This window comes from Vigna unguiculata, chromosome 7 (assembly GCF_037176805.1).
Source record: "Vigna unguiculata cultivar grain cowpea cultivar isolate G323 ecotype 2 chromosome 7, ASM3717680v1, whole genome shotgun sequence".
NCBI classification, from domain to species: domain Eukaryota; kingdom Viridiplantae; phylum Streptophyta; class Magnoliopsida; order Fabales; family Fabaceae; genus Vigna; species Vigna unguiculata.
The window spans coordinates 4,396,112-4,409,880 of NC_140798.1; the positions used below are offsets into that span (position 1 = coordinate 4,396,112).

Sequence of the window (13,769 nt, forward strand, 5' to 3'; positions counted from 1 at the left end):
GAAATGATTGAGAAATTTTTAAGAACTTTTGACTCCCCAATTTGATACCTGAGAAATCAAAGGATCTTGAAGAGAGTTAGGTGGAGGAGCTGCAAAAGGCTTCTTGAGAGGAGTGTTGACAGCGCTGCAGTTCATACTTTGCGAGCACAGAAATTTGAAAGAAATGATGTTTGGGGGTGGCAAAAAACAAGGGAAAATGAACAAAATAAGTGGAAGATTTTGTGGTGACAATCGTGGAAAATTTGTAAAGAGAGGTGATCAAAAGAGAGGAGGGCAGAGAAAATTTGATAGAAAAAATATACAGTGCTACGCTTGTAAAGAATGGGTCATTTTGCTGATGAATTCATAGAGAAACTGAACAGAGAAAAGATAGAGAAAATTGAACATGAACTGAATGTTTTTATTATTGTAACTAGCTTAGAATCATATCTACAGGGTGTATTTATAGATTTAGCCCACTACAAAGAGAAAAAGAAGTTGTACAGTTTTAAGTAAACCTACATATGTACAATGCAAGTGTAAACTATACAAGTCAACCTATAGTCAACTATAGAATGTATACTAACAACCCCCCTCAAACTCAATGAGAAGATTTTTCAGAAGAGTAACTCTTCTCATTGAGTTTGCAAGAAGAAAAGCAAAGCGAACTAAAGACGATTACTTGGTTAAAACATTGGTCCACTGATCAAGAGCTTGAATATGAAAAATGCATAATTGTTTAGCGATAGTCTTTTCTTACAAAGAAGATATCTATCTTCATGTGCTTTGTGTGATATGAAAGAACAAGACTATGGGCAATGTAAGCAACACTTTGATTGTCACAAAGAAGAGTTGGAGTGCTAAAGGTAACTTGAAGTTCTATAAGCAATTTGGATATCCATGACAAGGTAGCTTGTGCTAAGCTCCTATATTCATTTTCAGTGCTTGAACAAGCAATAGCTTGTTGCTTTCAAGACCACCGTGATATTAAGTTGGGACAAAGAAAAATTGCTTCACCTGGGGTAGATCTTCCATCATCAACATCAGAAGTCCTGTTACTGTCAAACAAAGCTTTGAAAGAAACTGAACTATGTAGCAATGCTGGCTCAGACTGCAAACCATAAAACAGTGTTCCTTTCAGATGACAGCTCAGTGAGAATCAAGTGGATTACTGCCAAACTTTGTTGACAGCGAAACTAATTACTGGCCTAGTTAGAGTAGCATATTGCAATGCACTAATTACTGATCTATACACATTCCAGTTGACCGAGCCTAAAGTAGGATCTGAGAAAAGATCAGCACCATGTTTAGATAATTTGCAATTTCAAACCATAGGAGAAGAATTGGAATGAGCTTCTGCCATATGAGCTTTATGAAGTAAATCTTCTATATATTTTCTGAGGAGGAGTGTTAAATAATTATATGTATTTTATATTATTATGTGCCTTGTAATTGTCTGACACTCCTTTTCTTTTTTCGAATTTAGCTGTTAGGGCAAGTGCACCAGCTTGCACTCTTGCTGTTACAATGTACTTTTGACTTTTGTTACACACACACATACACACGATATAGCTGAATGAAAAACTCAAGCTTTTCTCTAAATAATCTTCAGATTCAAGTGTTATAATTTTTAATATTCATTTTGTCCTGTAAAAGACAATGTTGAGATTTGTGGAAAAATGGTTAGTCCTTTTAACCATAGTTTATTATCTAGTTAAGAAGGTCATGTCTTCATGAGATTCTTTTGTGACAAGTGATGCTTGGTGGACCTCAATTAAATTGAGCCTAACAAGTTATGCAGTGTACAATAAAGTATTTTCAATTTATTAGTGATTATTGATATGTTGTACTGATTATAATACATTTTAATTGATTCTTTATTTATTTTCTTAAAATCTTAAGGTTTTGGCTAGATTGGAATCAACCCCTGATGTTTTGTTCCAATCAGATGCTGTAAAATTTGCATTCATTGGGTTGATGCGGGACCTCCGAGGAATAGCACTGGCTACTAATAGGTTGGTAATTAAAACGTCAAAACTTTGTTACGTTTACAAAGGCATTGTTATTTGTTAACAATGTTAATTTATTTTGGTTGTTCTTAATTGCATGTTAACAGCCGCAGAACTTATGGGTTCCTTTTTGATTGGCTTTATCCTGCCCACATGCCTCTTCTTTTGAAAGGCATTTCACATTACGCTGATATTCCAGAGGTCTGCTTCATTTTTTTCTTTTTAAAGCTTTTGCTATGCAATTGAAGGAATAGTTGTATTTTCTTATTTGGCTTTGAAGTCCAAGGAATTTTTTTTTTTTTGTCTGTGCTATAACTATACAGTATGATCTTGAATCTTAATGGCAATACTGGAAAAGTAACTAGTAGAAAAGACCAATATTAAGCTATGAAGTTGAGTTAGGTGTAAATCCACTTACTAACTGTTTAATTTTTTAAAACCGGTGCTTTTAAGTTAACCTATATATATATATATATATATATATATATATATATATATATATATGGTCAGCTGCTGCTATGTGTCTCGATGCAGGATTGGTAACTACAGAAGATTCCAATGGTGACCATTAATACTTACATCCCGAGTCCAGGATGAGTCTTGGTTATGCTTTTAGTTTTATCTGGCACAAGTATGTGAATGCAGGAGGAAATTTCTTAACCGATAAAAATTAAAATAAATATATATTTCTCTAAAATGTGCCATTCCTGGAACGATTAGAAGTATTTGAGACTTGGGAGTCATTGAACTTCTGCCCCGTATTTAAAGAACTAACAAATCCTATTTCATGAGTTAACTTCCGAAGAAAGCACCCAACTACCTGGTTCTGGAGGGAACAAGTCACTCAACTATTGTGACAATAACCTGGTCCCTCTTAATAAAACAAATGGTTTGTAAGTTTACCCCTAAAAGTTAGGTTTATATATAATTAATGTCTAAAGAATTTAACCTGTACATATTCCTATCAATTTTACATACATATTCACGTCCACTACTTAATACCGAAACTTATCATTGTCACATCGAAGGGTGCTTGATTTAAAAAACATGATGCAGGTAACAACTCCATTATTGAAACTCGTGGCTGAACTAGTACTGAACAAGTCCCAGCGATTGAATTTTGAGTATTCTTCTCCTAACGGAATACTACTTTTTCGAGAAGTTAGTAAATTGATTGTTGCTTATGGATCAAGAATTTTGCCTCTTCCTAACAAAGCGGACATGTACGCTTCCAAATACAAGGGGATGTCACTTTGTTTGATAATTCTTACTCGAGGTATGCATATATTGTGAAATATTATTATAGCTGACTGTCTATCATATGTTCTGTTGGCATATAGGATGTAGTGGAAAGGACTGCTCTATTGGAAGTATGAAGTAATTTAGGTTTAGATCTAGGTAACATTTTTGTCAGTAGATTAAACACCACATTTTAAATACTTTCACTGCCACCATCTTCCAACCTGCTTTTTTCTACTATCCTATTATATTCTAAATGTAATACTTTTTCAAGATTCCCTAGATTAAATGATTTTTTACTTACCCCTTTTAGTAATTTTGTCACACTTTTTGTGCTTTTTTGTATTGGCAGTATATCAAAATTTATTTGTGAGACTTGAAAGGAATAATTTGAAAGAAAGAAGATTTTATTGTTTTGTTAATTCCACTTAATGCTCAGGTCTCATTGGTGTTGTATCGCTCCAGTGAACCTCCTCCTCTTTAGACCTAACAAGTGGTATCAAAGTCATTGTTTAAAAGAAAAAAGTCGATCTTAGTGAGATTTCTTGGATATTCTGTTCCACACACGAGATGAATATACCTGACGTGAGGGGTGTGTTGGAAGTTCCACATTGACTAGAAATAAAGCAAATTGACAATATATAAGTGGGTGCAATCCTCAATTTATAAGCCGGTTTTATGGGATTGAGTTAGACTTAAAGCCCACTTCTAACAATACATCAACTTCTCTATATATAGAGATCTCAAACCTTAAAGTAACAATTATAAGAGATCTCTAGAATCTTTTAAAAGCTTCTAATAACTTCTAATAACTTCTAGTAATACATTTAATATACTACCAACAACTTTTAATATTGCATTTAATATTCAACTAACAACAGTGAGTATGTCTGGATTGTTAAAGGTGATAGAAGTGAAACGTAAATTCTCTTACTGTTATTTTTTATTTTTATTCTAGAGGTTGTTTTCACACTAATTATTTATAATATTAACTGTTTTCTCTTTGATTTTTGTAGCAAAAGAAGATTGATTGAACATATTATGTAATAGTATCATCATATATTTAAATTGCCAATGATTTTATGTTTATTTTCCTTTTTCTGGCAGCCATATCTGGGAGCTTTGTGAACTTTGGTATTTTTGAACTTTATGGTGATAGAGCGCTTGTTGATGCTCTTGATATCATTGTTAAGATGATATTATCAATTCCTTTAGCTGATATATTTGCATATCGGAAGGTATTATCTACATTTACTCTATGTTCTTTTGATATGTTGGCTAACAATAGAAGTGCTTTCCTCTGGTTTATTCAACTTTTGTGTTGTAATTATAATATATCTGTAAAGTTTATTAGGCATACATTGTTGGTAAACTTTACATCTAATATTTCCATTTGTGTCTACATTAGAGTTTAATTTTAAATTATTTTTGTAATGATTATGCAAGCAAATTTGGATTACTATTTGGTTTGCTTGTTTTCTTAAACTGATATCAATTAATTTGTATACAAGTGTTTGATCAACCTTTTCAATGTATATTTAGTTTGGTTTGTGCTTCTTTTTCCTCTTTAACACAGGTTGGCCAGTCCTGATGTTTACAGTTTTGTTTCTGGAATACAGCTAAAAGAACTAAAAATTAATGACAACTGAGTTTGACTTAAAAAGAACAGTCAATGATAGAGTTCTTTCTGATGTTATGTCTTGATCACCGGTCACTACAAGCTTATTGTTTTCTTCTGGTCTATTTTCCAGGTCGCAGCAGCATACTTTGCATTCTTGGATTCTCTCTTCAGTTGTCATTTGTCATTTGTTTTAAGTTTGGATAAAACTACATTTATGCTTGTTGTTGGATCTCTTGAGTCAGGGCTTAAAGATTTGAGTGACAAAATATCATCACAGGTTTGTAAAAGCTCCGCACATTTTTAGTTGTGATAATTCAATTAATTTTTTTTTTTCTTTGCTTAGGAGAGAAGGATATTTTATAATATGTTAGTTGTATGTGTTACATAGATATGCATATGACCAAAAAAGTAAATAAACAATGATATCCTGTTATAGTGTATTTATATGCATTGTGTAGATATACTTTGAGCAGACTCCCACATAAAACATCTCCACCACCTATATTCATCAATTAGTACATCTAACTACACCATTCCTGCATGTTCCTTTTTTTATCCTTTTTTATATACCAAAAAAATTACGCAAGCTAAATATTATGGTCGTTGATTCCCCAGTATAGTTCAATTCATGTTATTTACTGGTGTTAAATATAAGTTTGGTTTATAATCTAAATAAAAATTGTATATGCTCATGAATTGAGAACTAAGGACAATTTCTTATTAGATGGTATTTTTCTAGTTACTAACTCTATTGTTCCCTTTCCATTTGTAGTGCGCCTATGCAATTGACAACTTGGCGACATTTTATTTCACCCATGTCATTGTTGGAGAGTTGACTGCCTCACCTTCTGCTCTTAATGTATCTGGACTCATTTCTGACTGTGCTGAGCTTTTCTCTAGAGTATGTTTGTAATTAGCTTACTTAAGGTTTATTTTTCTTTTCACGATAACTTGCACCAATGTGATTTCTCTGATTTAAAATTTCCTTAGATATTGAGAACTCTATTTGAAGTTGTTATATTTGAGGACCGTGGCAATCAGTGGACTCTTAGCCGTGCAATCCTGAGCATTATGCTAATTAGTGAAGAGGTGATTATTTGGCGATCTGATTGCTATTATAATTCACTTGATTGATCTTTATTGACACTGTTTCAGATGATATAAATTTGAATGCTTGTTCATGCTAATCAGAACACGTAATGTCTATACTGTTTTTTGACGTGATTGTTTCAAAAACTAGATTGACAAGATAATAATGCAGCTTATTTCCCTTAATCACTAGTCCTACTAGTTCACAGGATATAATATTTGAATCAAGCTTCTAGAAATTTCACGTGAGAATGTGACAGTCGTAGTAGTCAGCTATGGCGATGAAGTGCAGGAGGAGGTATAGAATTGGAAGCCATGGAACAATCTCAAAGGTCGTACAGAGCTCATGATACCATATTAAGGTTCAAAGAGTTTCACAGAACCATACTTCTGGTTTTATTACTAGAACGGAAAGATGATTACAACACACTGAGATTTGTGATGTAGGGATATAAAGCTAAGAAGGGAAACTAACTCCTAACAGGATTCAAACTAACTGGCCCTGACCAGAAGTAAATCTATATCCTCTACTAAACAATACAGTAGCACATACACTTGCACCAGCAAAAATTATTTTGGCAGTTTTTTAGTAAGGATTTTCATTGCATTGGAAGAATTACCACTAGAAAGCATCAAGAAATTTTATGATTAGGTTGATGTTGATAACCGTGATACTTCCTTTGTTTTTATTACTTGTATGACACTAGGGCACATCTAACTCATATGCATCTAATCTTCGGCGGAGCATTCTTCTTACATATCCTTCTACCATATTGACATGATAACTTTTGTAATATTTTTATCAGGTTGATGTTGATATCGGTAAGTTTTGTAATTTCTTCATTATAAACAAGCATATTGACATGATAATTTTTGTTGCAGATGTTCACAAATGTGAAGGCTCAAATTTTGGCTTCCTATGTAAGTCCAAACTGTTGCACATCTTATTATGCAATTTAGCAGTATATCAGGCTTCCCTCTTTTGATATTCTTGGCATGGATAGGTTAATATGGGCATAAATATAAAATGGTGTCTTGCTGTTATTATCATTGCAATATGATATTAAATAAATGTTTTAGTCTTAAACAGAATAATTACTTTGCTAAAGTAAGGGTAAATTTGTTTATTAGAGAAACATAACATCTATTGTTTATTAGGGAAAATAGATATTGTATGATATTGGTAGATATTGTTGATATTGTTTATTAGAATATCTTCTATTTACCATATTTATGTTTGGTTGCTATATATACTTGTATCACTTTATTATAAATATATTCACCCTTTGTGTATTTTAGACACAAGGGAGATTAACCCTATACTGTTTTTCTCAATATTCAACATAGTATCTAAAGCTTAAGGTTATTTTGGCAACTTTTTTTTCGTCGCCATCAGATTAGCGAAGCTCCCTCACGCGTTGTCCATCCTCTCCGGCATGGATCACCTACAACGGATTCTTCTCGTCCTGCTCTTTTTGGATTTGGTCAGACCTCTTTAGTATTTTCGGATTTTTCTCTCTCTTCTTCCAGACCTCTTCTTCCAATTTTGAAATCTCTTCTTCCAGACCTCTTCATCCAATTTTGAAATCTCTTCTTCCTGTGAATTCGCCCACTAATAAGTTAGATGGCATGAATTATGTGACTTGGGCGTCAAACCTTAAACTCAAGCTTGAGAGTCAGGGGTATCTTGATCATCCTACTCAAAAAGTGACTGATATTACTCCTAGTGATCTTCATGAATTATGCGACTTGGGCGTCAAACCTTAAACTCAAGCTTGAGAGTCAGGGTTATCTTGATCATCTTACTCAAAAAGTGACTGATATTACTCCTAGTGATCTTCCACGTTAGAAGAGAATTTTTCCTCATATATGCATGGTTCTCAAAAATACAATCCAATCCTCTTTAAAACAAATGTTTCGGGCAATCAGGACCCTATGGCTGATTATTTGGGTAAGACACATGCTCTTTTTCATGAATTTAATGAGTTATTACCTTTTGCCTCTACTCTTGCTTAAGAATTAGAGCAGCGGTCAAAGTTTTTCTTGGTTCTGACTTTACACAGACTTGCTGATAAATATTTCCATTACTGTGACAATCAAGCAACACTTTATATCAATCTGGCGCACATTTCATGGGAATGAAAAGACTTGCTGACAAATATTTCCATTCGTTTTGTTACACAATTCTCTCTCCTTCCAACTTGAAATCTGAAAAAAAAAATAATAAAATAATTTCCATAGTGACTAAAGTAGATTGGATCACCAAGAACATTGATGGAGCCATCACCACAATGGTAGGAGTGCACGAAGGAGGAAACTTGAGCATAAGTCCACTAGGTGTCACTTCACATGCTTCCACATGTCCATTGGAGATGCAAGATTGCGAGAGAGATGACGCATGTGATGGTGCGTGGATACCTAATTCATGTTGATGTTTGTATGGTTTGATAGATCGACAAAATATATTCCTAAGTTAGTGCTGCCTAGAACACGTAGAGGACACTTGAAACTCATCAAAGACAGTGGCAGAATAGATAGGAATATAGGCTTGAGTTCAAGAGTGGTGTGAATTAAACTACAAAAGCTTTGATAAAAGAAACGTGGTTCTAGGATATCTATCGAAGAACTACAGATAATAGGGAAACAATCAATATTCCGAATGTTATACAAAGAAAGAAAGTCTACAAGCAGGGGAGGTAGAGATCAATTCAATATTACTGTACCCTTCCATAACCAAACTGAAACTATTTATTACAATATGAAAAACTAACGTAATTGTTATAAAGGTAAACTGTCACTTCAGTTATTCATAACAATGCCCCCCATAACACCATCCTTGTCCTCAAGGATCGACAAATATTTCTTCTTGAGGTCGTAGTAATACTCCCACATCGAGTCCTCTTGTAAACGATGTTTCCACTGTACAAGGACTTTAGTCACTGGCTTTCCTTGTCTCCTCACGGTCATCTGTCCACAATCTTTTCACGTTCTTTATCCATAAGTACGTCTTCTTGCAAGTATGGTACCTGAGTCGAAGTAACTTAATTGGGAAACATGAAAAACATTATGAATCTTACTAGTTGTGGCAGCTCCAGTTTATATTCAACAACTCCTATTTGTCTATTATCTTAAATGGACCAAAGTACATGGGGCTTGGCGTGTCTCGTGTCTGATACGTATCGGACACCGACACGTGTACATACTCGTACGACACACGTGTCAGTAAAGTTTCTAATTTGGAAGACATTTTTTTGTCTTTGACATGATTTTGACATGACTTTACCATAATTTAATAATAAAAAATTCAATGATTTTCTAAAAAACCCATAAACTTGTAAACTTATCACGTAAGTTTCTATTATGATTATAAAAGTAAGAAAAAAAATCTTATATGATCACTATTTTTCACTTTTTTGGATATTAGATAAATAGATTAGATTTATTTTTATAATAGTTGACAATGTGTTAGTTAAAAGTTTGAAACTAATATATATATATATATATATATATATATATATATATGTGTGTTGTGTCTCGTATCCTATGTTTTTTTAATGTAGCCGTATCTCTTTTTTCAATGTAGCCGTATCTCTGTGTCTGTGTCTTGTCCATGTCCATGTCGTATCCGGGCTTCAAAGATTGACACCTGTCCGAATGGGAGTAATTTAAATCACCAATCTGAAATTGTTAGTCTTTTTTGTGCTGATTTGCTGTTTGCCTCATCCTATCTTGCGCCCTTCTCAAGTGGAATTTGAGGATCTTCAACATTTCTTCACGTTTTGCTAAACTCCTGTTCACTAACTCCACTTTTGATTCGCCTGGGAGATAGGGAAGGTGTATAGGAGTTGGCTGGCCATACATTATTCCAAATGGGCTGGCTTTTATGGCAGTGTGGTTTGACGTATTGTAGAACCATTCTGTTGAAGGTAATCAGACCATCTTTGTGGGGAGTCCGAGCACATGCATCTCAGATATGTTTCAAGACATCGACTAACCACTTCTGTTTGGCGGTCTGTTTGTGGATGATAGCTGGAAGATAACTGAATCTGAATTCCTTGCATAGCCATGAACTCTTGTCAAAATTGACTAACAAAAACAGTATCTTTGCCACTGGGGATTGTACTAGGATACCCATGTAGTTTGAACACTTTATCCATATACATTTGAGCTACCTCACTGGCTGTATAAGGATGAGAAAGAGCCATGAAATGAGCCGTCTTACTCAAGCCTATACACCACTACCAGGATGACCTGCTTCCCAAACGAATGTGGCAATGGCAACCTTTCAATCAAATCCATGGTCACATACTGCCATATATATTCTGATATGAAGTTTATGATTTGTAAATAAAAGCAATTAAACGTTTAAGATTAGCCAAAGTTAGGCTTTTAACCAGCCTTGTACAGTCTACACAGATAGGTTTTTTACGTATTCTTTTTGCAATAGAAGTAGCAATAATCTCATGCCTTAGAATCTTAATTTTCCTTGAATTGTTTTGCAGCCACCAGACCAACACCAGCGACTTTCTTTGTGTTTTGACAAGCTTATGACAGATGTGACGCTCAGCTTGGATGGAAAAAACAGGGATAAATTCTCTCAGAACCTCACCAAGTTCAAGACTGAGTTTTGTGCCAAATAGCATTTCTTTGGCAGAATAATTTTGGCCAGCCCAGAAACCATATCGTATCTGCTTTTATTCTCTTTTATTTTTTAGGGTCCTCGTACATCTCTACCATGATTCGTTTTTGTTCTTTCGAGAGGGGGGAATGAGATTACCTTTTTTTTTGGGGGGTTGGGGGATTTGTTTGATGAAAGGTTTGATCACATATTGGCATACCCTAGTTGAACTGGTATTTTGAAAGGGATGGAATATAGCAATTCCTAGTTGCACTGGAATATTGGTAAATTTAAAGGGTATTTGTAAATTGTAGGTACTCTAATCAGTTCTAATTCTTAATGATTATCCCCTTTTTTTATTTCTTCCTTTTATATACAGTTTCGAAGAATCATTACTATTTTCTTCACCTGTACCCTATTTAATAATTGCTATAGTTTTAGTATAAATAGTGAAATATTGAATTAGAGTATTGTAGTCTAAATAGAATAATGTTTTATATATTCTAAATAGTTTTTTAATGTGTTTTAACATCAATGAATATGAGAGGTAGTTCATTTTAGATCACTAACGTTAATTAAATTATGAAATTTGAAAACTAATTTCAAGAGTAATTTGAAATATTCTGTATAACTTTATATCATTATCTACCGGGAATTATCTTTGTATGATGATATTTTTATAGCAATTCTTTATTTTAGATTGATTTACTTCCAATATTTTTTCACACGGATTTAGGAAAAAAAAAGTGTTTCTAATATTAGTAATGTTTATTTTAAATATGTTGGTACTATATTTTGTTCGGTATTTTGGTATTTGTTGGCATATCTTTATAAGTTGTGACAAATAGAATGTCATGTGATAAGGTTATGCAATGGTAAGAACGTCCTGTTGCACACTCATAATTTTTAAACTGATTATTTAACTATTTTTAAAAGTGACTTTTTTTTCTTAATAAAATTTCTAGAATGAGATTTCTGAAACAAATTTTCTTAAATATGTGATATATTTTGGAATGATTATTTAAGAACAAGTTTTTTGAAATAAGATTTTTAAAACACACTTTCTAAAATGAGTAATTTTTAGCAACATGTTCTTCCTCTATTCTCTGCAGCCGTGAGGATTGCCTTTAAGTGTTTTTCTGTTAGTATGAGGTGTAAAAAGTAATATTAGGGTGTAGAAAGAAAAACTCTTTTTGTTTGTTTTGTCCTCTTTGGTAATAAGTATAGCAATGATGGGTTTTGCTTTCTGCACCCTCAAAATTCTGAAAACGACCACTTTGCCTCTTTTCTTTTCTTTTTTTGTTACAATGATAAGACTCCATTGTTGCCTCTTTTTTTTTTTAGATTGCGTTTTTTGGAAATCTTTTGGATTGGAAAATCTAGAATACTAAATTTAGATTTTGTGTTACCAATTTTAGATTTTAGAAGTGGAACATACTGTTTTGGAAAGTCCAACTCGTAGTTACAAAGGAAGAAGTTTCAAATTGCACTCTATTAAAAATTTTATGGATTGTGAAATAGGAAATTTTTTTTTTCTTTCTTAATGTCAACCTTGTTCATTTGTAAGGTTTATTCATAAGGTACTTTCAGGAGTGATTCATGATTTTCGTAGTTTAAGTTTGTATATTAGGAAAGTCAATTGACAAATTTTGGAAAGTTGAAAGGTACATTTTATAATTTCTAAAATATATTTTAACAGTTCTGCAATGGTCAATTTGAAAGTGTGTTATGGGTAATGAAATGTAGGAATTATTTTCTACACGTTTAGATCCAAAGATGTAATGTCGTAAAGCTTTCTTAATGGACTTTTTTATCTTTACTTAAAATTCGTGGAAGTTTCTATACTAACATATGAAATTAATAATTATCATTTCTAATTTAAAATAATTAAAAAATATTTAATGTCTTACTTGTAAATATATTCTCTATAATTTTTTTGTCATTACAAAATGTAAATAGTTTATGCGCGTATCTTTAACTTATATGGTTATGGAATTTCAACTATCCAAATACTATGAGAGTTCCTGAAAATAAAAGCAATTGCATCATTTGATTTTAAAAGCAATTGAATGTAATCTTTAAAATTTCAATAATAGATTATAAACATAAGAAAATATTAAAATAAAAATTAGTCATACCTAATAAAAAATTAAGACACATAATTATTAAAAGAAAAATATATTCATTATTACTAATACATAATACATTATTATTTTTTTCTATATTCATAAAAAAATGAATATACAAAAAGCTCATGAGATAAAAAAAATAATGTGTTCATTATCAAGTAAGACAAGAGACGGGAAATGAAGAGGATAAATGAGAAATATAATGAGTTTATGTCTAACTTTTTTTCTTTAAAAACAAAAGGATGATATATGAGAGTGATAAATTATTACAATTTGTGAAAAATTAAAAAGACAATGAAAAGGAAAATAAAAATTATGTTAATAACTATTTGGTTTAATTACTTTTTGATTCATGATTTCCTTTAAAAATTGGTCCTCTATTTTTTTTTTTAAATCTCAATTTGATCTTGATTTTTGAAAAATATATGTAATTCAATCTTTTATGATAAATTTCGCAAAATTCTTTGAAACAGGTCAATGATTTGTTCATTAAAATTGAGACTCTTAATATGAATGATTTGCTTTATTGGTGTAATTAACCTAATCCTAGTGTTAATTTTTAAATAAAAAACAGGAACCAAAAGAGAAATTAAATGTGAATATTTTTATTTTTTATTATATTTAATTTTATGTTTTATTATATATTTAAATTAAATTTTATTTTTATTTTTATTATATTTAATTTTATGTTTTATTATATATTTACATTAAATATTATGTTTAAATAAAAGAAATAAAATTAAAAAATATAATTTTTATTAATTTTTAATATACATTTCCTACAATTTAAAAAAATTTAAAAATTTTCTAAATTATATATATATATATATATATATATATATATATATATATATATATATATATATATATATATATATATATATATATATATATATATAACTAAAAAAAAATCAAAATTTTGGGGAAGGGGCAGGGCCCCTCCCTGCCCCCAAATAGGTCCGCCCTGGATGCAAGGGTTTTGTAGGATTCAAAATCTTGTCATTGTTTCTATTTTTTCTTGTTTTTCTTATAGTGGTTGTGTAAAATTTTGATTATAATGAATTAGCTTGGTTAAGATGATAAAG

General features: G+C 31.7%; 1 protein-coding gene across 8 annotated transcripts in view; it reads left to right on the top strand.

The window, feature by feature from the left end:
* LOC114191677 (uncharacterized) overlaps positions 1-10,914 on the top strand; it is a 42,609-nt gene extending 31,695 nt beyond the window's left edge. For all 8 annotated transcript variants that reach the window (XM_028081015.2, XM_028081020.2, XM_085665084.1 and 5 more), the window contains 9 exons: positions 1,882-1,994; positions 2,096-2,189; positions 3,045-3,264; positions 4,335-4,465; positions 4,979-5,125; positions 5,621-5,749; positions 5,839-5,937; positions 6,820-6,858; positions 10,440-10,914. In XM_028081015.2, the coding sequence (XP_027936816.1) occupies positions 1,882-1,994; positions 2,096-2,189; positions 3,045-3,264; positions 4,335-4,465; positions 4,979-5,125; positions 5,621-5,749; positions 5,839-5,937; positions 6,820-6,858; positions 10,440-10,577 (1,110 nt within the window). In that variant the 3' untranslated portion in view covers positions 10,578-10,914. The remainder of the gene's footprint in view (positions 1-1,881; positions 1,995-2,095; positions 2,190-3,044; positions 3,265-4,334; positions 4,466-4,978; positions 5,126-5,620; positions 5,750-5,838; positions 5,938-6,819; positions 6,859-10,439) is intronic.
* Positions 10,915-13,769: the final 2,855 nt, after the last annotated feature.